The following is a 21,828-nucleotide window of genomic DNA, read 5'->3' as shown; positions in this document are numbered from 1 at the left end:
GGCATATATTTTTTGTCAGCAAACCTTTCTTTGGTGGAATCTCCTTTTCATCCAGTTATGTCTGTTTAGACCATGTAATTGGGACAAGATCCACAGGGTTCTTCCCCTCCTCCCTCCCACACTGCATTTCCAGAATGGATGTGTGATCTATGTCTGGGTTAGTAGAGGAGTCTATTCTCATGTGGTCAATTCAGGGATATGTACATGAGCTAAACTCGGCTACTTCATGTTTTTTCTGGTACTACTACCCAAGCCATTTTTCTCTAGAATTGTGAGCTATAAGGATGTTGTGTGCCTAGGGCTGCCAGTGGTCCTCTTCCTACAACATGGACGGCATCTGAAAATAAGGTCAAGCAGAGACATGTAGAACTCAAAGAAAAGAGTCCTGATGACATTTGGACTCTAGCTCCAACCATGCCTAAATAGAATTCTCAAACTCTTTAGTTGCACAAGAAGTCATACTTGGGGCCTACAAAGCCTTGCATTGTCCCTGTATAGACTCAGCTAATATTAGGCTTCTTCTCAACCACTATAGTCCACCCACCTTGGACCTATTTTTAGTTCTGTGAAAGCTCCAAGATCTTCCCACCTCCAGGGCTTTGTACACACTGCATTCTGCCTGAAAACTACCTGTCCCACTCTTCACCAATCCAAATTGTTCTCTTCCACCAGGTCTTAGCTAATCATTTATTCCCGGAGAAACATGCCTGACTCTATTGTTCAGGTCAGGTTCCCTGTTAATCATATTCACCCTCATAGTTCCCTATGCTTCTCTCTCATCACCCTTCCCTCAATCATAATCATCTGTGAAATCATCTTGTGAATATCTGACTTTCTTGCTGGTACATAAGCCTCATGAAGGTTGGAGCTCCGTGTGTTTTGTTTACTGCACAATCCCCCAAATGACATGGTAATTGGCACGCAGTGGGTACTTCCTTAAATATGTATGGAAAGCACGACTGAATACAGTTTTAAAGCTTAAGGTACATATGCAAAATAATCTTGTTTATTAGAAAATGGACATTCACAATGTAAAGTAGATATTAAATTACAAATAAGTCTTCAATAGTCAAAAATGGTGCCCAGAATTTCTTCTCAAAATAAGTTAACCTATTCTTAAACAGATGCAGACAAGCAGTTTATCCTTGTCAAAACAAAAAATTAACAGATTTCACTTTATGTAAGAGATAAGTTTTATATGAACCAGAAGAGTTTATTTTTAAATGTAAAGCTGAACAAGATAGAATAGAGATGCTTCGTGAAGTTATAAATCCCTTCAAAATATGAAAATCATCCTTTCAAGTTTAAATTTATGTTTTCAAAAACATATTTTCTCTTCCTAAATATGTACTACTCTTAACAATGTATCATACCTTAAAATCTCCTGTTGTCATTTTCTCTTTATACTCAACTTGGCCTACTCAAGAAGACATCAACAGAGTGATTTTTTTCCTCAAACTTTACCTCCTTGCTCTTTTCTCAATCCCGTGTTACTTCCTTTCGCCTTCTTTTGTGCCAAGATGAGCAAGGTATAAACCTCCAAAGAAGAAAATGCACCAAAGAAAATGCTCTCAATAAAAAGGAAAGTAACAGTCATTTATGCAAGGTTAAGTTTATCTAAATATTAATCAATATTATAAACCTTTGAAAGCTGGGAAACTTCTCTGTTTTTGCTGGAAACAGGCTATTATGCTACGACAAAAGCTCCAGTCACTGAGCTTATGTTGCCCAAATATTTCTGCTAATAGGAGTCACTGGTATGGTTAAGTTATCCTACAATTAGTAACTAATTGAAACTGTAACTTTCTGGGCTATTTTCCTCACTATGAAAAATACAGTGGTTAAGACTGTGGACTTTAAGGACAGACTGTTACATAGACAAGTAACTTTTCTGTGCCTCCATTCTTTCCTCTATAAAATGGGAATCATAATAGTATTTTTACTCCATAAGACTGCTGTAAGAATTAAATTATATGTTACACATTACCTGGAATGTGGAAAGCACTCTGCAAATTTTGCTCTTATCATTTTCATCACTACCATTATTCTTGTTATTTCTGTCATGCACACTATGCAAACCAACGGTGGAGTTTACTCTTTAAGATTAGAAGTGGCCCAAAAAATGTAAGACAGAGAAAGCAGCTGCAGAAAAATAGGTAAGAGGGATCCCAGACTTGACCAAATAGCCAGAAACCTGGCTACAGTTCTGAGAAATCTATGGAAGCAGTCTTGCTATGGGTGGAAGAGGAGAGTGAACAGTCTTCAAAATTTAATCGTAGAATAATTCTATCAAATTAAGCCCTTTATTAGAGCTGAAAAAATTGAGTGTAAGAGCACAGCAAGTTTAGCATAAAGTGCAGATTATACATTTTTAAATTTTTGTTTTTATTTTATTTTTTGTAGAGACAGGGTCTCACTTTGTTTCCCAAGCTGGTCTTGAACTCCTGGCCTCAAGCAATCCTCCTGCCTTGGCCTTCCAAAGTGCTGGGATTACAGGCGTGAGACACTGCACCCAGTCTATAAAGTGCAGATTATAGTGTTTATTCTCAGATTTGAAAATATTTCTAACTTAAAGTAGAAAACATTTGGAAAAGTGTTTAGAAATATTTCTGCATTTTCTGTAACACTGCTTATCCATATACACAGTTCTCTACTAGTTCCTTTTATCAGCATTCAACTTATGTAGAGGGAGAAGTTAAACATACAGTGTTATTTAGCCAACTTCAGGTAAACTCAGTAAATTGTTAGATTCAAGCCATTTTGCCTCAAATACTTATTAGCTTGACTAGGTTGGGGCTGTCAGGGACCATCCAAATTAAAAATCCAACTAAAATTCTGCAGCTCTAAACAACTATGCAGACATAGATTGAAAAATGTTGTGTTCCTCCCCACCACTACTGAGAGATGGGAAAAATTGAAGTAAATTAATTAATGTTTTACTAATTAAATGCTTTTCTCCAGTTTAAGGGGGTTGAAAAATAGCAATAATTTTAATAAACCATTTACTGTTTTGTATATATATACAATAACACATATCTGGATTATGTTTCTAATGTGAATTATTGGCATTTGAAAGAAAGTAGGTAACCCTATTAGGCTAATAGGCAGTGAAGTATCTTGATCTCTTAATCCTCTGTATTGCTCAAATATTAGCATTATTCATCCTCATTTATGAATGTAGGGGTTACTTACTGAAACCATGAACTAAAATAAGGTATAGGTGCAGTATTAGAAGACTTATAGAAGGCAAGGTAGGATGTTAGGCATGCTAAATGGAAAATATAAGTGTTAAAATTTTTATTTCATAAGGGAACTATCTGATAATAGAAAATATATTTTTTTATAAATAAAAAGTAGGTATCTGAATAAAAATACCTCTACTTGAGTTTTTTAGATTCTATAATTTTATTCTGCTATAGCTAATTCTTAACAGAACCCTCTTTCTGGTTCCACTGTATATCATTTTAATGACACTTCTGCAGTTGGTATTAAGAATACAACTTCACATTTATACATCGTTGTCCGTCACTCATTAGTTCATGCAACCACAAAAAGGTGTTATAAGAATAATTTTCATTCTGAGATAAGGAAATTATGATCTAGTATGTTTTTATATAACCTACTATTCACAATCACATGTAGAATTCTCTCTGTTATTCAACATATGTTCTTGTTCTTCAAAATCTGCAATATCTGTAGTCTGATTCTTGGAGACTGGCTCATCACAATTGTCTAGAAGAGCTTTAGCCAGGAAGTGCCACACAGCAAGTAGTTTCCATCACAGTCTTAGCTAGTTTATTCCTGAATCCTCCCATACCTTACAGAAAGAGCAATGAGTCTTCTGTAAACCACTCCCAGGAGTGTGATGGTGAGCACTACTATTCCACACATCAGGCTGAATGCCCATCGTGGTCCCCAGTGAGCATACACTTGGCTGATGAACATAGGCCCAAGAATCCGGGCTCCACTTCCAGATGCTGTTAACCAGCCCATGTATACACCCTGTTGGGGGTGAAATGGGGGACAAGCAGATTGATATTGGGGTTTAGTTATTTAAAAGCAAAGAAATGGTATTACCAAACTACAGCAAACTAACAAGAATCGCTTTCTCTATCTTTTACTTTTAAATTAAACATAAAATGCCTCCTATAAATATAGCATTTGATATCAAGTCAGATTAAGAAAAATAAAAGGAGTGTAAAGGGAAAACTTAATGTCTGCTGAAGCCCTGGGAATAATAAAATTGATTGAAATACCTTTTAAAGCTAACACTTATTTTGTAACTGCTACATGCCAGTCACTGAGGTAGGTGCTTTACATACATCATTTGTAATGTTCATAAGTTTCGATGACAGGTGTTATCCCCGTTTAACAAAGGTAGAAACTGAAACTCAGAAAGTTTAAGTAACTTGTTCAAGAAGTTTGAAGCCATATTTGGCTGACTCCACTGTGCCATTTTACACTCTACCACAATGCCACTCCTACAACTTCTGTATCCAAAACCATAATCCACATAAACTGCCCAAGAATGTTCAGGGCAGCATTGCTTTTAATAGCCTCAAATTGGAAACAACCTAAATGTCACTGGTAGATTAAGTGAATAAACTATGGTATACTTAATAACTGGAATGCTAAGCAGCTACTTATATTTTTAAAATTTTTCCTTGCCCTGTCTTATGGTACTAATAAGCAGCTATTTACAAGAATAAAGCCTTATATAGAGACAGTAAAATCTTCTGAAAACATCTGTATACACTGACATGGAAAGAAAGCTATAACATATTAAGTAAAAAAAAAAAAAAAACCTATCAAGAAGCAGAAACAAGTATATATCCATGTGATATAGTCCATTTCTCCCTTTTTCTAAAAAAAGGTACAAATGTGGATATGTTTGGATATGGATAGAAAAATGTCTTAAAGCATACAAATTAAGTTAACAGTGGTTGACTTTGGTGAGGTGAAGCTAAGGGGAGCCTCCATTTTCTGTTAAATACATTTCTAAATTATTTGAATTTTGTTACAACCATTATATATTGCTTTGGTAATTAACAAGCTTTTATTCTTAATTTTGAAAAATTAAAAATATAATCTATTAGGTTAAAAACAAACCCAGAAATTATTACTGAAATGTTGTATCTACTCCTTATAACTTGAAAACACGGGTATTCATTTTTTCTCCTCTTTGTCTTATTTCAATAGAGAAACACTAATTTCTGCTCTGAAAACGTAAAGCTATTTATTTATTTATTTATTTATTTTTTGAGACGGAGTCTCGCTCCGTTGCCCAGGCTGGAGTGCAGTGGCGCGGTCTCTGCTCACTGCAAGCTCCACCTCCCGGGTTTATGCCATTCTCCTGTCTCAGCCTCTCAAGTAGCTGGGACTACAGGCAGGCGCCACCACGCCTGGCTAACTTTTTCTATTTTTAGTAGAGACGGGGTTTCATCATGTTAGCCAGAATGGTCTCGATCTCCTGACCTCGTGATCCGTCCACCTTGGCCTCCCAAAGTGCTAGGATTACAGGCGTGAGCCATGGTGCCCGGCCGCTATTTAATTTTTAAAGAGGAAGATAATATTTTTATTTTGTGGCCATTTAAATGACTATTATTAAAAAGAGTTACAAGTGAGCAGGCACGGTGGCTCGTACCTGTAAACCCAGCACTTTGGGAGGTCAAGGCGGGAGGATCACTTGAGCTCAGGAGTTTGAGACCAGCCTGGCCAACATGGTGAAACCCCATCGGTACAAAAATACACAAATTAGCCAGGCCCCACGGTGCACACCTGTGGTCCCAGTTACTCGGGAGGCTGAGGCACAAGAATTGTTTGAGCCCAGGAAGCAGAGGTTGTAGTGGGCCGAGATCGTACCACTGCACTCCAGCCTGGGCGACAGAGAAAGACTGTCTCAAAAAAATTTAAAAAAGAGTCAGAAGCAAAACCTGGAAATAATCTAAATGTATAATAATAGGAAAATGATTGCAAATACACGACAGTACATACATAAAATGGAATATAATGTTTACATTAAAAATAATTCTCTAAGAGAAAATTAAATGGTATGGGAGCATAGTCACAATGCATTATTATTTTTTTAAAGCAGATTACAAAACAGTATCCATGATACTATTTTTAAAATCCTATTTTTGTGGTACATGCACGTACACATATAAGCATAGATAAAAGACTGGAAGTAGAAATGTAATTTTGCCAAAATGTTGGTAGCAACTGTCTCATTGAAATTTTTCATTTTCCTTCTACATTGTTGCTAATTTTCTATAAAAACATGGAAAATTTATTTAAAAATTATAAAATATACATAGCTGCTGTAAACTTTTAAGACTATCGTGTTTTTAATCTCTTAGTAATTGCCTGGGGCTAGATGAAATTAAGCCTAGGTTCAAATCTGGTTATCAATTTTGGTTGCCTAACTCTAGCCTAGTTTAAGAATGAGTTTTAGAAATTTACACCTCAAAAAAAAAAAAAAATTATACCTCAGATTATTTTTTTCCTATGAAAATGATTTTGAGCTCCCTAATCTCTGAGTTCAAAACATCTTTGAGTTATAGCTTAGGGTACTGTTTGTAAATTTCAACATATAAATCTTCTAAACACTTTATAGAAGTTGTGGGATTTTTTAAAATTTTAAATGCTAAATATGATAAAAATCCCTCAAATCAGTCTCTGTAAAAATAGAGAATGGCAGCAAAAAATGTGAGTGCTTACAAGTATATTTTCTATAATTGCAATGTCAGGCTACCTGGCTTACCTGAGGTTTTGGTCCTAGAACTTTTGAATATAGAGTATAGGACATAAGGTTGCAGACTGGATAGCCTACTCCAATTAGCACAACTGATGTAAGGAACTGGGCCAGATGGATCACCGGGGTGTAGAGGCACCAGGCTTGTTCAATTGAGCAACCAGTTGGTCTTTCATTGTCATCTTCCATTGGAGACTTCCAAAGACCAATAATAATTTCCCCAAATGTGGTATTAGGGATTGAATTATTGTGCAAATCTGTAAAAACAAAATCATTGCAGTGCATTACTTGTTGATTTTAGATAAATAACAGAGGCTAACATTATAGAATTATGTATGGCTATACCTTCCCACTGTATTTTGGGAAATTGATTTCCCCAAGGTAACAAGATAAAGAAGCCAACCCATACAACGATGAGTCCTCCCAGTAGAATAGCACGCTCGCCAATCCTGTTAAAGAACAGAAACTCTGTAATTTTAAAATGAAACATTATAACATAGCTTTATTACTTTCATAATTTTAAAAACTAAAAATAATATCTTGTACTTTCAATGATATATCCATTAAAAAGAATGCTAAATATAATTTTCCACTAAAAATAACCAGGACTCCTCTGAAAAATGGCTGACTTAAGGTCTGGGACACAAAAAGTAGAAGAGCTCAGATCTTTCACAGCAAAAAGCACAGAAGTTATCAGTGACTACTCGGTCGTATAAGTCTTTTTGACTCAGCCAATTTGAAGAAGCTGGCCAAAAATGTGACACTGTGAGTACTAAAACAGAATAATAATGGCAATGGATTGAAACACACAAAAGTATTATCATCTGTAGCCTGGTATAGTGGCTCACGCCTATAACCCCAGCACTTTGGGAGGCCAAAGCGGGAGGACTGCTTGATGCCAGAAGTTCAAAACCAGCCTGGGCAACATAGCAAGACCCCATCTCTACGCAAAATTTAAAAAATTAGCCGGGAGTGGTATCTGGTGCCTGTAGTTCTAGCTACTCAGGAGGTTGAGGCAGGAGGATTACTTGAGCCCAGGAGGTCAAGGCTACAGTGAGTTGTGATGGCACCACTGCACTCCAGACTGGATGACAGAGCAAGACCCTGTCTCTAAAAAAAAAAAAAAAAGTGTTATAATCCATGAATTCATAGTATATTAAAATACAGTACTCTTTGGTCAGTTTCTGAGGATGTTAGGGAAACAACTCATTATTTTAAAAACCAGTTTATAAAATAATCAAGCCTTTATCCTGCTTTTCCTATACAACTGTAGCTCAGGTTAACCAAATAGTTGGTGAGAGAAAGATTCTCTTTATGGTAAGTATTCTAGCAAATAAATAAAGGAATGATAGAATTAAAATACCAGAATTTTGCAATGATCCATTAATGAATTAATGGATCTATGGAATAATCAATGACTATTTACATGTCAAGAAGAGATAAACATTATATTTCTTCTGATATAAGCACATATCCCCACCTATAAAGTATTCTTGCCAAAAAATTGAACCCAAATTTCATCAAGCTTCTAGATGCAAGTACTAGTTTTTAAGAAATACAGCAATCATGTCATCTGCAAACAGAGACAATCTAACTTCATTTCCTAATTGAATATCCTTTATTTCTTTCTCTTGCCTGATTGCCCTGGTTAGAACTTCCAATACTATGTTGAATAGGAGAGATGAGAGAGGGCATCCTTGTCTTGTGCCGGTTTTCAAAGGGAATGCTTCCAGTTTTACTTTATCCAGTATGATACTGGCTGTGGGTTTGTCATAAATAGCTCTTATTATTTTGAGATACGTTCCATCAATATCAGTTTATTGAGTGTTTTTTAGCATGAAGGGTATTGAATTATATCAAAGGCCTTTTCTGCATCTATTGAGATAATCATGTGGTTTTTGTCATTGGTTCTGTTTATGAGATGGATTACATTTACTGATTTGTGTGTGTTGAACCAGCCTTGCATCCCAGGGATGAAGCAGATTTGATCATGGTGGATAAGCTTTTTGATGTGCTGCTGGATTTGGTTTGCCAGTATTTTATTTTTTTTATTTTTATTTATTTTTATTTTATTATTATTATTATTATTTTGAGATGGAGTCCCAGGCTGGCAGGCAGTGCTGTGACCTTGGCTCACTGCAAGCTCCGCCTCCTGGGTTCACACCATTTTCCTGCCTCAGCCTCCCGAGTAGCTGGGACTACAGGTGCCCACCACCACGCCTGGCTAATTTTTTTGTATTTTTAGTAGAGATGGGGTTTCACTGTGTTAGCAAGGATGGTCTCGATCTCCTGACCTTGTGATCCACCCATCTTGGTCTCCCAAAGTGCTGGGATTACAGGCGTGAGCCACCGTGCCTGGCCTCGGTTTGCCAGTATTTTATCGAGGATTTTCGCATCGATGTTCATCAGGGATATTGGCCTTAAATTTTCTTTTTTTGTTGTGTCTCTGCCAGGTTTTGGTATCAGGATGATGCTGGCTTCATAAAATGAGTTAGGGAGGAGGCCCTCTTTTTCTATTGTTTGGCGTAGTTTCAGAAGGAATGGTACCCACTCCTCTTTGTTCCTCTGGTAGAATTCGGCTGTGAATTCATCTGGTCCTGGGCTTTTTTTGGTTGGTAGGCTATTAATTACTGCCTCAATATCAGAACTTGTTATTGGTTGATTTCAGGGATTAGACTTCTTCCTGGTTTAGTCTTGGGAGGGTGTATGTGTCCAGGAATTTATCCATGTCTTCTAGATTTTCTAGTTTATTTGCCTAGAGGTGTTTATAGTATTAGAGAATACTTTGGTATTCTCTGATGGTAGTTTGTATTTCTGTGGGATAAGTGGTGCCCAAAATCTCCTTAAGCTGACAAGCAACTTCAGCAAACTCTCAGGATACAAAATCAATGTGCAAAAATCACAAGCATTCCTATACACCAATAATAGACAAACAGAGAGTCAAATCAAGAGTGAATTGCCATTCACAATTGCTACAAAGAGAATAAAATACCTAGGAATTCAACTTACAAGGGATGTGAAGAACCTCTTCAAGGAGAACTACAAACCACTGCTCAAGGACATAAGAGAGGATACAAACAAATGGAAAAACATTCCATGCTCATGGATAGGAAGAATCAATATTGTGAAAATGGCCACACTGTCCAAAGTAATGTATAGATTCAATGCTATCCCCATCAAGCTACCATTGACTTTCTTCACAGAATTAGAAAAAAACTACTTTAAATTTCATATGGAACCAAAACAGAGCCCATATAGCCAAGAGAATCCTAAGCAAAAAGAACAAAGCTGGAGTTATCACAATACCGGACTTCAAACTACACTACAAGGCTACAGTAACCAAAACAGCATGGTTCTTGTATCAAAACAGATATATGGACCAATGGAACAGAACAGAGGCCTCAGACATAACACCACATGTCTACAAGCATCTGATCTTTGACAAACCTGAAAAAACAAGCAACAGGGAAAGGATTCCCTATTTAATAAATGGTGTTGGGAAAACTGGCTAGCCATATGCAGAAAACTGAAACTGGGCCCCTTTTTTATACCTTATGCAAAAGTTAACTCAAGATGGATCAAAGACTTAAACATAAGACCTAAAACCATAAAAACTCTAGAAGAAAACCTAGGCAATACCATTCAGGACATAGGCATGGGCAAAGACTTCATGACTGAAACACCAAAAGCAATGGCAACAAAAACCAAAACTGATAAATGGGATCTAATTAATTAAACTAAAGAGCTTCTGCACAGCAAAATAAACTATCATCAGAGTAAACAAGCAACCTACAGAATGGGAGAAAAATTTTGCAATCTATCCATCTGACAAAGAGCTAATATCTAGAATCTACAAGGAACTTAAACAAATTTACAAGAAAAAAACAACCCCATCAAAAAGTGGGCAAAGGATATGAACAGACACTTCTCAAAAGAAGACATTTATGCAGCCAACAAACGTATGAAAAAAAGCTCATAATCACTGGTCATTAGAGAAATGCATACCAAAATCACAATGAGATACCATCTTACACCAGTTAGAGTGGCAATCATTAAAAACTCAGGAAACAGATGCTGGAGAGGATGTGGAGAAATAGGAACACTTTCATACTGTTGGTGGGAGTGTAAATTAGTTCAACCATTGTGGAAGACAGTGTGGTGATTCCTCAAGGATCTAGAACCAGAAATACCATTAGACCCAGCAATCCCATTACTGGGTATATACCCAAAGGATTATAAATCATTCTACTATAAAGACCCAGCCATCGCATTACTGGGTGTATACCCAAAGGATTATAAATCATTCTACTATAAAGACACATGCACATGTATGTTTATTGCAGCACTATTCACAAGAGTAAAGACTTGGAAGCAACCCAAATGCCCATCAATGATAGACTGGATAAAGAAAATGTAGCACATATATACCATGGAAAACTATGCAGCCATAAAAAAGGACGAGTTCATGTCTTTTGCAGAACATGGATGAAGCTGGAAACCATCATTCTCAGCAAACTAACACAGGAACAGAAAAACAAACACCACATTTTCTCACTCATAAGTGGGAGTTGAACAATGAGAACACATGGACACAGGGAGGGGAACATCACACACAGGGGCCTGCTGGGGGGTGGGGGCTAGGGGAGGGACAGCATTAGGAGAAATACCTAATGTAGATGATGGATTGATGGGTGCAGCAAACCACCATGGTACATTTATACCTATGTAACAAACCTGCACATTCTGCACATGTATTTCAGAACTCAAAGTATAATAAAGGCTGAGTGTGGTGGCTCATGCCTGTAATCCAGTACTTTGGGAGGCCGAGGAAGACGGATCATCTGAGGCCAGGAGGTTGAGACCATCCAAGCCAACATGGTGAAACCCTGTCTCTACTAAAAACACAAAAATTAGCTGGGTGTGGTGGCACATGCCTGTAATCCCAGCTACTCGGACTCAGGAAGCTGAGGCAGGGGAATGGCTTGAACCTGGTGGAGGTGGAGGTTGTGGTGAGCCAAGATCGTACCATTGCACTCCAGCCTGGGCAACAAGAGTGAAACTCCATCTCAAAAAAAAAAAGGTATAATTTTAAAAAAAGAAAAAGAAATACAGCAGAAAGGAAAATGTCTTCAAAACACCAATGATGCAAACAGTAAGATCCAAAATGTGGAAAACTATAGTACAAAAATCCTGGTTTATTCAATTTGTAAGAAGAAAAGAGAAAAAAAGACAGAGATGGAGAAGAAACTTATTGATTAAAAGAGACTTAGTAAACTTAAGAGCCTAAATCTAGTGAACATACTGAGAAACAAATACAATAAAACAAAGCCAAAAAGCACTTGAGACAGTGGAGAAAATCTGAATGTTGCGTGAATATGTGATGATATTAACAAATCATTTTTTTGGATGAGATAATATTAACTTTGGAGACACATACTGAAATATTTGTGGAAGATATGAATTGATGCCTAGGATCAGCTTCAAAATAATCCAGGTACAGGGGAAAGAGAGTGTGGAATAGCTAGAGGTAGAGATGGAACAGGATTGTCTAAGTGCTTATAATTGTTGCAGCTGGGTAATGAATATTGGAGATGCTCTCTAGACTTTGGTGTATGTTGGAAATTCTGCATAACAGTAAAACATAAAAACAAAACCAAAGTCTTCCAAAATACATGCATTAAAAACCAAACAACCAAACAACTAACAAAAACCCGATGACTTCCATCACCCTCAGAATACCAACAGGCTTCACGTCTTTCTAACCTGATTTATCATTTGCCTTTTCCCTCACTGTGCTCTTGTCAAACCAGCTTTCTGCTTGTTCCTTAAACATACAAAGCTCAGCCTTCTGGGGGAAGAGAGTTCCAGGCCACTGCATGGCTCTTTGCTGACTTCACTAAGGTCTCAGCTTAAATGTAACTTCGTCATATATACCTTCCTTGAGCAGTCTATCAAATACAACATCTCCCCACTTTCCAGCCCTGCCCTTGACTCCTTATTCTCTTCTCTTCTTCTTTGTAATACTTATCACTAACTGACTTCACATTTGTGTTTATTGGCTTTCCCCCTACTGGAATACACATGCTTTGAGGGTATAGTATTGGACATTCTGTAAGAATGTATATCAGCCGCACTGCTCTACTTCTGTAGCAAGATGTAATGTACTTCCTATTAACTTTGAATATAACTATGTCTATCTTATATCTTGATCCCTCTACTTGGCTCCATAAGGACAAGAATTCTCATAGAATCCCCACAGCACTGAACCTGATACACTGACTTAACATTTGTTGATTAATTTTAGAAACTTATTAAAGTACATACAGTCTCTGACTTATGAGTATTCAACTTATAATTGTTCAGCTTTACAACAGTGGGAAAGTGATACTCATTCAGTAGAAACCACACTTCAAATTTTGAATTTGGGTATTTTTCCAGACCAGCCATCTGTGGTATGATACTGTTTCATTATGCTGGACAGCAGCAGAGAGCCACAGCTCCCAGTCAGTCACATGATCACAAAGGTAAACATCTAATACCGTAATCTACAGTATACTGTATTTGGCAAATTACATGAGATATCCAACACTTTATTATAAAATACTCTTTGTGTTAGATGATTTAACCTAACTGAAAACTAATGTGAGTGTTGGAGCGTGTTTAAGGTAGGCTAAGCTAAGCTAAGCTACAATGCTCCGTAGGTTAGGTGTATTAAATGTTTTGTTTTGTTTTGTTTTTTGCTTTTTTTGAGATGGAGTTTCACTCTTGTCATCCAGGCTGGAATGCAATAGCTCACTGCAACCTCTGCCTCCCGGATTCAAGCGATTCTTGTGCCTCCACCTGCGGAGTAGCTGTGATTACAGGTACCTGTCACCATACGCGGCTAATTTTTGTAATTTTAGTTGAGATGGGGTTTCACCACATTGGCTGCGCTGGTCTTGAACTTCTGACCTCAAGTGACCTTCCCACCTTGGCCTCCCAAAGTGCTGGGATTGCAGGCGTGAGCCACTGCACGCAGCCTGTATTTTCAACTTTGTGCTATTTTCAACTTGCGATGATCAGTTTATCAGGATGTAGCCCCACTGCAAGTTAAAGAGGATCTGTATTTCAGGATTAAATAGAACTGTCTAAATTCATCAGCTAATGTTCCACCTTAGACTATATGACTGAACTTAATTTTACACAAGCATTTCCCTGAAAATATGTTCCTTACAGTTACACTTTTACAAAATGATTCTTTTTTTAAGAGATGGGTCTTGCTCTGTCACCCAGACTGGAGTATAGTGGTACAATCACAGTTCACTACAGCCTCAAACTCCTGGGCTCAAGCAATCCTCTCGCCTCAACCTCCCAAGTAGTTGGGACTACAGGAGTGCTCCATCACACCCAGCTAATTGTGTGTGTGTGTGTGTCTGTGAAGAAATAGGGATCTCATTATATCATAGTGAGATAAGATCTCGCTATGTTGTCCAGGCTCATCTCAAACTAACTCCTGGGCTGAAATGATCCTCCTGTCCTAGCCTCCTAAATTGCTCGGGTTGCAGACATGAGCCACTATACCTGGCCAAATTATTCTTTTATTTATTTGTATTTATTTATCTATTTTGAGATGAAGTCTCACTCTGTTGCCCAGGCTGGAGGGCAGTGGTGTGATCTCGGCTCACTGTTGCAACCTCCACCTCCTGGGCTGAAGCGATTCTCTTGCCTCAGCCTCCTGAGTAGCTGGGACTACAGGCACATGCCACCACACCCTCTATTTTTAGTAGAAATTTTTTTTTATTTTAGTAGAAACGTGCCACCATGCCCTGTATTTTTAGTAGAAAAATTTTTGTATTTTTAGTAAAAATGGGGTTGCACCATGTTGGCCAGACTGGTCTCGAACTCCTGACCCCAAATGATCCAGCTGCCTTGGCCTTCCAAAATGCTGGGATTACAGGCATGAGCACCAGGCCCTCAAAATGATTCTTTTAAACAGTGAATAGACATTCTCAAAATAAGACATACAAAAGGCCACTAGGTGTACAAAAAATGTTTGACATCACTAATCATCAGGGAAATGCAAATATGCAAATCAAAACCACAATTAGGTATTCTCTCAACCCAATTAAAATGGCTTTAATCAAAAAGAGGGAATGATGGATGCTGGCGAGGATGTGGAGAAACAGGAACCCTTGTATACTGTTGGTGGGGATGTAAATTAGTAAAACCACTATGGAAAACAGTACAGATGTTCCTCAAAAAAAATTAAAATGGAACTATCATATGAACCAGCAATCCCATTACTAGGTATATATCTAAAAGAAAGGAAATCAATATATCAAAGACACATCTGCACTCACTCCCATGTTCATTTCAGCACTATTCACAGTCGCCAAAATATGAAACCAACCTAAGTGCCCATCAATGGATGAATGGATAAATGTGGTATATATACACAAGGGAATATTGTTGAGCCACTAAAACCATGAAATCCCATCATTTTGGGTAACATAGATGGAATTAATGGTCATTATGTTAAGTGAAATAAGCCAAGCACAGAAAGACAAATTATCACATTTTCTCACTCATGTGGGAGCTAAAAAAGTGATTCTCAGGTTGGGCGCAGTGGTTCACGCCTGTAATCCTAGCACTTCGGAAGGCGGAGGCGGGCAGATCATGAGGTCAGGAGATCGAGACTATCCTAATGTGGTGAAACCCCATCTCTACTAAAAATAAAAATAAATAAATTGTCAGGTGTGATGGCATGTGCCTGTAGTCCCAGCTACTTGGGAGGCTGAGGCAGGAGAATTGCTGGAACCCAGGAGGTAGAGGTTGCAGTAAGCTGAGATCACGCCACTGCACTCCAGCCTGGGCAACAGAGCAAGACTCCGTCATTAAAAAAAAAAAAATTTTTAATGAATCTCATGAAGATAGAGAGTAGATTGGTGAGCCCAGGCAACACAGCAAGACCTTATCTCTACAAAAAGTTAAAAAAAAAAAAAAATTAGCTAGGCATTATGGCACATGCCTATAGTCCTAGTTACTGAGAGGCTGAGACAGGAGGATTGCTTCAGCCCAGGAGCTTGAGGCTGCCATGAGCTATGATCACACCACTCCACTCCATCCTGGACAACAGAGTGAGACACCATCTTTTACAAAAAGAAAAAAAAAGAAAAGAAAGAAAGAAAAGAGACTAGATTGGTAGTTACCAGAAACCAGGAATAATAGTGGGAAGGAGGCAATAAACAATAGTTGGTTAATGGGTACAAATATACAGTTAGAAGAAGACCTAGTTTTCAACAGCTCAGTAGGGTGACTATAGTTAGCAATAATTTAGCGTACATGTCAAAAGCTAGAAAAGAGTAATTCAAATGTTCCTAGCATAACGAAAAGGTAAATATTTAAAGTGATGGTATCCTAATTATTTTGATTTGATCTTTATACATTATATGAATGTATCAAAGTATCACACATACCCCAAACATATGTACATCTATCATGTATCAATTAAAAAACACTTATGCTGGACACAGTGGCTCATGCCTGTAATCCCAACACTTTGGGAGACTGAGGCAGGAGGAATGCTTGAGCCCAGGAATGAGACTAGCCTGGGCAACATAGTGAGATATTGTCTCTACAAAAAATAAAAATAAAAGAAATTAGCCAGGTATGGTGGTCATGCCTGTAGTCCCAGCTATTCAGGAGGGTGAGATGAGAGGATCACTTGAGCCCAGCAGGTCAAGGCTGCACTAAGCCATGATTGCACCACTGCATTCCAGCCTCGGCAACAGAACGAGACTTGTCTCAAAAAAAAGTGTTGTGTGGTCTGGGGAATGTCACAAATTTTATTTGCCATGATGGATGATTTAGAATATATATACTGTGGATAGACGTTCTAGAATAAGTTTGGTAATCTTAACCAAAATTTTCCAAACTTAACCACTGAATCTTTTTTGTTGCACAATATATATTACAATACAGAACAATGGTTTATGAAATATAGTTTCAGGAAAACATAATAGACAAAAGATAAATCTCACTTTGTGAGAAATTTTGTTTTACCAAAGAAATGCTGTAGGGTATAAAAATATTATGATCTCTTAATAAATTGTAAATCTGTGTCCAAAAAAAGCTTTAGATTATTTTCCTGGTACATCCATTTGCATTGTTAGCTCTGTTTTTTGTTTTATTTTTAAAAAACAGACATAAAACCAAAAATACTTAACTTACTTTTTGGAAAGTAACTTAACTCCTACGAAAATAACAACTGCTTCAACCCCAAGAGCAGCAAGTATTATGCCATTATACAACACAGCTTGTTCTTGAGTCCAGGCATACATATCCATTGTTAATGGAGCAATGATGCTAAGAAAAACCAAAAAAAGTATGCTTATTTAAATCACAGTAACTGTTATGCTTAAAGTGAAGTATAAGTTTTAAAAAAGACAGCTACACATTCAAGAATTTGCATGCCTTTTAACAATGACAACAGACTTAAGCAAAAGTTTGAACACATTTTAAGCATGTTGTTGTTACATACCTAAGTTACTAAGTCTGCCTACTCATAGTTTACTTTCTAATGTTTATTTTAATTATATAACTAATATAGCCATATTACAGAAAGTCTGAAACAAAGGAAAAGGAAACAAACCACACCAATCATAATGCCTATCATTCTAACATTACTAAATAATCATGGTTATATTTTTAATTAAATTGGTCTCTTTCAAAGCAATAATGTTATATTAAGTTATCAGAATATACTGGATTTCTGAATGTATATATTTTTCTCTTTACCTCTCAATGTCTCTTCCTTTACATGACTATATCCTTCCTTGCCAAGTTTCTCTCCCTACATGCGATCTCTAGTAACTGACTACAAAATGCAATTTATATTTATTGTTTATTATTATTTTTGAGATGCCAGAGTCTCACTCTGTCACCTGGGCTGGAATGCAGTGGCATGATCTCGGCTCACTGCAACCTCCATCTCCTGGGTTCAAGTAATTCTCCTGCCTCAGCCTCCTGAGTAGCTGGGACTACAGGTGCCCACCACCATACCCAGCTAATTTTGGTATTTTTAGTACAGACAGGGTTTCACCATATTGGCCAGGCTGGTCTTGAACTCCTGATCTCAAGTGATCCACCTGCCTCAGCCTCCCAAAGTGCTGTGATTACAGGCATGAGCCACCGCACCCAGTCTGAAATTTAATTAATATTGTTTAATTGGTATGTTATTCTTTAATGCATATGGAGCTTCTGTTTAGGATGATGAAAACGTTCAGGAAATAGCGGTCATGGTTGCACGACATTGTGAATGCACTTAATGCTACTGAATTGCATACCTTAAAAATAGCTAACATGATAGTGCCAGGCACGGTGGTTCACATCTGTAATCCAAGCACTTTGGGAGGCCAAGGTGAGCAGATCACTGGAGCCCAGGAGTTCAAGATCAGCCTGGGCAACATGGAGAAATCTTGTCTCTACAAAAAATACAAACGAATTAGCTGAGCATGGTGGCGCATGCCTGTAGTCCCAGCTACTTGGGGGGCTGACCCACAGCTCACTGCAGCCTTGACCTCCTCAGGCTTAGGTGATCCTCCTACCTCAGCCTCCCAAGAAGCTGGGACTACAGGCATGTACCACCATATCCAGCTAATTTTTATATTTTTTGTAGAGATGAGGTTTCACCATGCTACCCAGTCTGGGCTCGAACTCCTGAGCTCAACCAGTTCGCCTGCCTTGACCTCCCAAAGTGTTGGGATTACACGTGTGAGCCACTGTGCATGGCCAACAATAAGATAATTATATGACGGAAATAATTTTTAAATGGCATTTAAAAGCAAGGTGAATTTTCTTCCCCAGAGATATACTTCAATTCTGTTATCTTAAGAAATACTCAGATGTATTTTGTACTTGGTATCTCTCAATCCAAAAATGTAACTTATAGAACTCTATATCATATACATATATATATGTAGGAAATTATAGAGCTTAAGGATAATTAAATCATGGCACTAAAGTTTTATAACCGTATCATAAAACTCAGATGAAAGAAGGAAAGAGTTGTGAAACTGATTCTTTTATAAGAAAGTAAGATAGTAAGATTATGGACAAAGAATTAACTACTTTCAAGTTAAAAGCAACAAAATGTATATACATTTTTTACATCATGGTAAGAAAAATTTGCCTTACATAAGATTTTTAATAACCTCGATATGCCTAATTAACACTGCATTAAGAAATAAAGGTTAAAACATAATCTGATTTAGATAAAGATGGAATAAAACTTACGTTTCAAAAACGGCGAAGATAAATAGAGCCACAAAAAACAGAACATTGATGGCCACAACAGCAACTTGGTCAATATTTCCTTGGGGAACCTCAATTTCATCTGTACTTGCTGTAGGTAAATAGGAGAAAAATTACATTACCTATACATCTAATTTTTCTTATGACATTAAAATAATGTAGAAATTATATTGTAGCAAAATTTATAAATATTTTAAAATTTTTTTTAGGATTCAAAGTAGTTTAATAATAAGATAATTTATTTTTATTTTTTGAGATGGGGTCTCACTCTGTCACCCAGAGTGACATGGCATGACCACAGCTCACTGCAGCCTTGACCTCCCCAGGCTCAGGTGATCCTCCTACCTCAGCCACCCAAGAAGCTGGGACTATAGGCATGTACCACTACATCCAGCTAATTTTTATATTTTTTGTAGAGATGAGGTTTCACCATGCTACCCAGTCTGGGCTCGAACTCCTGAGCTCAACCAGTTCGCCTGCCTTGACCTCCCAAAGTGTTGGGATTACACGTGTGAGTCACGGTGCATGGCCAACAATAAGATAATTTATATGACAGAAATAATTTTTAAATGGCATTTAAAAGCAAGGTGAATTTTCTTCCCCAGAGATATACTTCAATTCTGTTATCTTAAGAAATACTCAGATGTATTTTGTACTTGGTATATCTCAATCCAAAAATGTAATTTATAGAACTCTATAACATACTGATCTCATATTAAATATATTTGTTTTAAATTTCAATTGCAGATTTTTTTCCACCTTACTTAAATCTTAGACTTACAAGAATTTCATGAAGAACTCCAGTGGTTTATTAAATCAGTTCCCAGTTCTATGATTTACTTCAATGCATATATATTTTGAATTTCAGTGCTACATGAAATTAGTATTCATGGCCAGGAACGGTGGCTCATGCCTGTAATCCCAGCACTATGGGAGGCCAGTGCAGGTGGATCACTTGAGGTCAGAAGTTTGAGACCAGCCTGGCCAACATGGCAAAACCCCATCTCTATTAAAAATACCAAAAAAAAATTAGCTGGGCATGGTGCCGCACGCCTGTAATCTCAGCCATTTGAGAGGCTGAGGCATGAGAATTGCTTGAACCAGGAGGCTGAGGTTGCAGTGAGACAAGATTGAGCCACTGCACTCCAGCCTGGGTGACAGAGACTCTGTCTCAATAAATAAATAAATAAATAGAAATTAGTATTCATAAAGATCCTTATGTTTTCATTACCATTTAAAAAACTCCTATCATTTATGTTTCTGTAAAGAAATAATCAGGATTTGATGGTGGTTTATAAACAAGGAGGACAAAGTAAGTGTACTGACTTCTCATCTTGAAGAACATCTTAAGTTTAATACACATTAAGCTATTCTTGATGTAACTGAGAATCATGCAGACATATTAATCTACTCATACATATTCATGCTGTTTTGTAATTTTTCCACTTATTCAGAATAAATACACCAATAAATAGCAAAATAAGCCAGATATTTTCTTGGGGTGGCAGGGGGACGGAGTCTTGCTCTGTTGCCAGGCTGAAGTGCAGAGATGTAATTTCTGCTCAATGCAACCTCCATCTCCTGGGTTCAAGCGATTCTCCTGCCTCAGTCTCCCGAGTAGCTGGGACTACAGGTGCATGCCACCATGCCCAGTTAATTTTTGTAATTTTAGTAGAGACGGGGTTTCACCATGTTGGCCAGGATGGTCTCAATCTCTTGACCTCTTGATCCGCCTGCCTCGGCCTCCCAAAGTGCTGGGATTACAGGCGTGAGCCACCGCGCCCAGCCTAAGCCAGGAATTAATACATAAAATATTACAATATGTTTATTTATGCTATCTTAAATTGTGTGCAGTGTCAGTTGTTGGTGGAGGGGGGAGGGCTTTCCTAAGATGTAGTAAGTTTCTATGATTTTTTTCATAATAATGCCTGCCTTTCCATCTCAGGATTCTTGAGGAGTTCCTCCTCCAACAATAAGTAGATTTGGAAATAGACTGCTATACTTAAAGGGAATTAAGCACCTTGGACACTCAACATAGCCTTATGACCTTCCTTTGTAATCACACAAACAGAACTGGTCACCTTTGTCCAGATCCTTTGCCAGGGGTAGGCCCTGATGGTTGTGGCTCTTGTATTATTTTGGATAGACCTCTCTGATTCTTAATCACCACCTAGAAGTCAGTCTTTACTCCTTCAAGTCAGTATCAATATTGCCCCAAGTCAGACTGGAGTTTGCTTCATAATATGTGCTTAGTTTCCTGTAGCCTCTACTCAGTGCTGGTTTCAGTGCGGAATCTCAGAAATGTTGCATCCTAGACTATGGGGACTGACTAGATATACTAATTATAAATTTTCTTAAAAGACTGCATTAGTATATGGACTCAAATTCTATACAATTAGAAATTATAATCCTGTCTCATAATAACCTCTTTAAATTTGAATATCTTTAAATTAAAACAATTATGGAAGTTTTTACCAGACATATTTTATGCAAACATTTATTGAAATTTAAAAATTTTATTTTATAAAAATTATTCTGAAGTAACTAGAAATCTCATACAAGAAAACACTACATCTCCTCTAAACTCATTCCCATTTGTACTTTAGAACAGTGCTGTCCAATAGAACTGTGACATGATAGAAATGTTCTTTATCTGTGCTAATACAGTGGCCACTAGCCACATATACCCATTACTGAGCACTTGAAATGTGGCTAGTATGACAGAAAATACTTTATTAAATTTACTTTAACTTATATTTACATAGCCACACGTGGCTAATGGCTAC

At 37.4% G+C, this 21,828-nt stretch overlaps 1 protein-coding gene across 3 annotated transcripts in view; it reads right to left on the bottom strand.

The window, feature by feature from the left end:
* Positions 1-984: 984 nt before the first annotated feature.
* MFSD8 (major facilitator superfamily domain containing 8) overlaps positions 985-21,828 on the bottom strand; it is a 62,148-nt gene continuing 41,304 nt past the window's right edge. For all 3 annotated transcript variants that reach the window (XM_011978228.1, XM_011978226.1, XM_011978227.1), the window contains 4 exons: positions 16,961-17,095; positions 7,097-7,200; positions 6,761-7,008; positions 985-4,002 (listed from right to left, as the gene is read on the bottom strand). In XM_011978228.1, coding sequence (XP_011833618.1) covers positions 3,796-4,002; positions 6,761-7,008; positions 7,097-7,200; positions 16,961-17,095 — 694 coding nt within the window. In that variant the 3' untranslated portion in view covers positions 985-3,795. The remainder of the gene's footprint in view (positions 4,003-6,760; positions 7,009-7,096; positions 7,201-16,960; positions 17,096-21,828) is intronic.

The sequence above is a fragment of the Mandrillus leucophaeus genome, unplaced genomic scaffold (assembly GCF_000951045.1).
Source record: "Mandrillus leucophaeus isolate KB7577 unplaced genomic scaffold, Mleu.le_1.0 Scaffold191, whole genome shotgun sequence".
NCBI classification, from domain to species: domain Eukaryota; kingdom Metazoa; phylum Chordata; class Mammalia; order Primates; family Cercopithecidae; genus Mandrillus; species Mandrillus leucophaeus.
The sequence above is the reverse complement of the archived record's forward strand: the minus strand, read 5'-3'. Positions and strand labels throughout refer to the sequence as shown.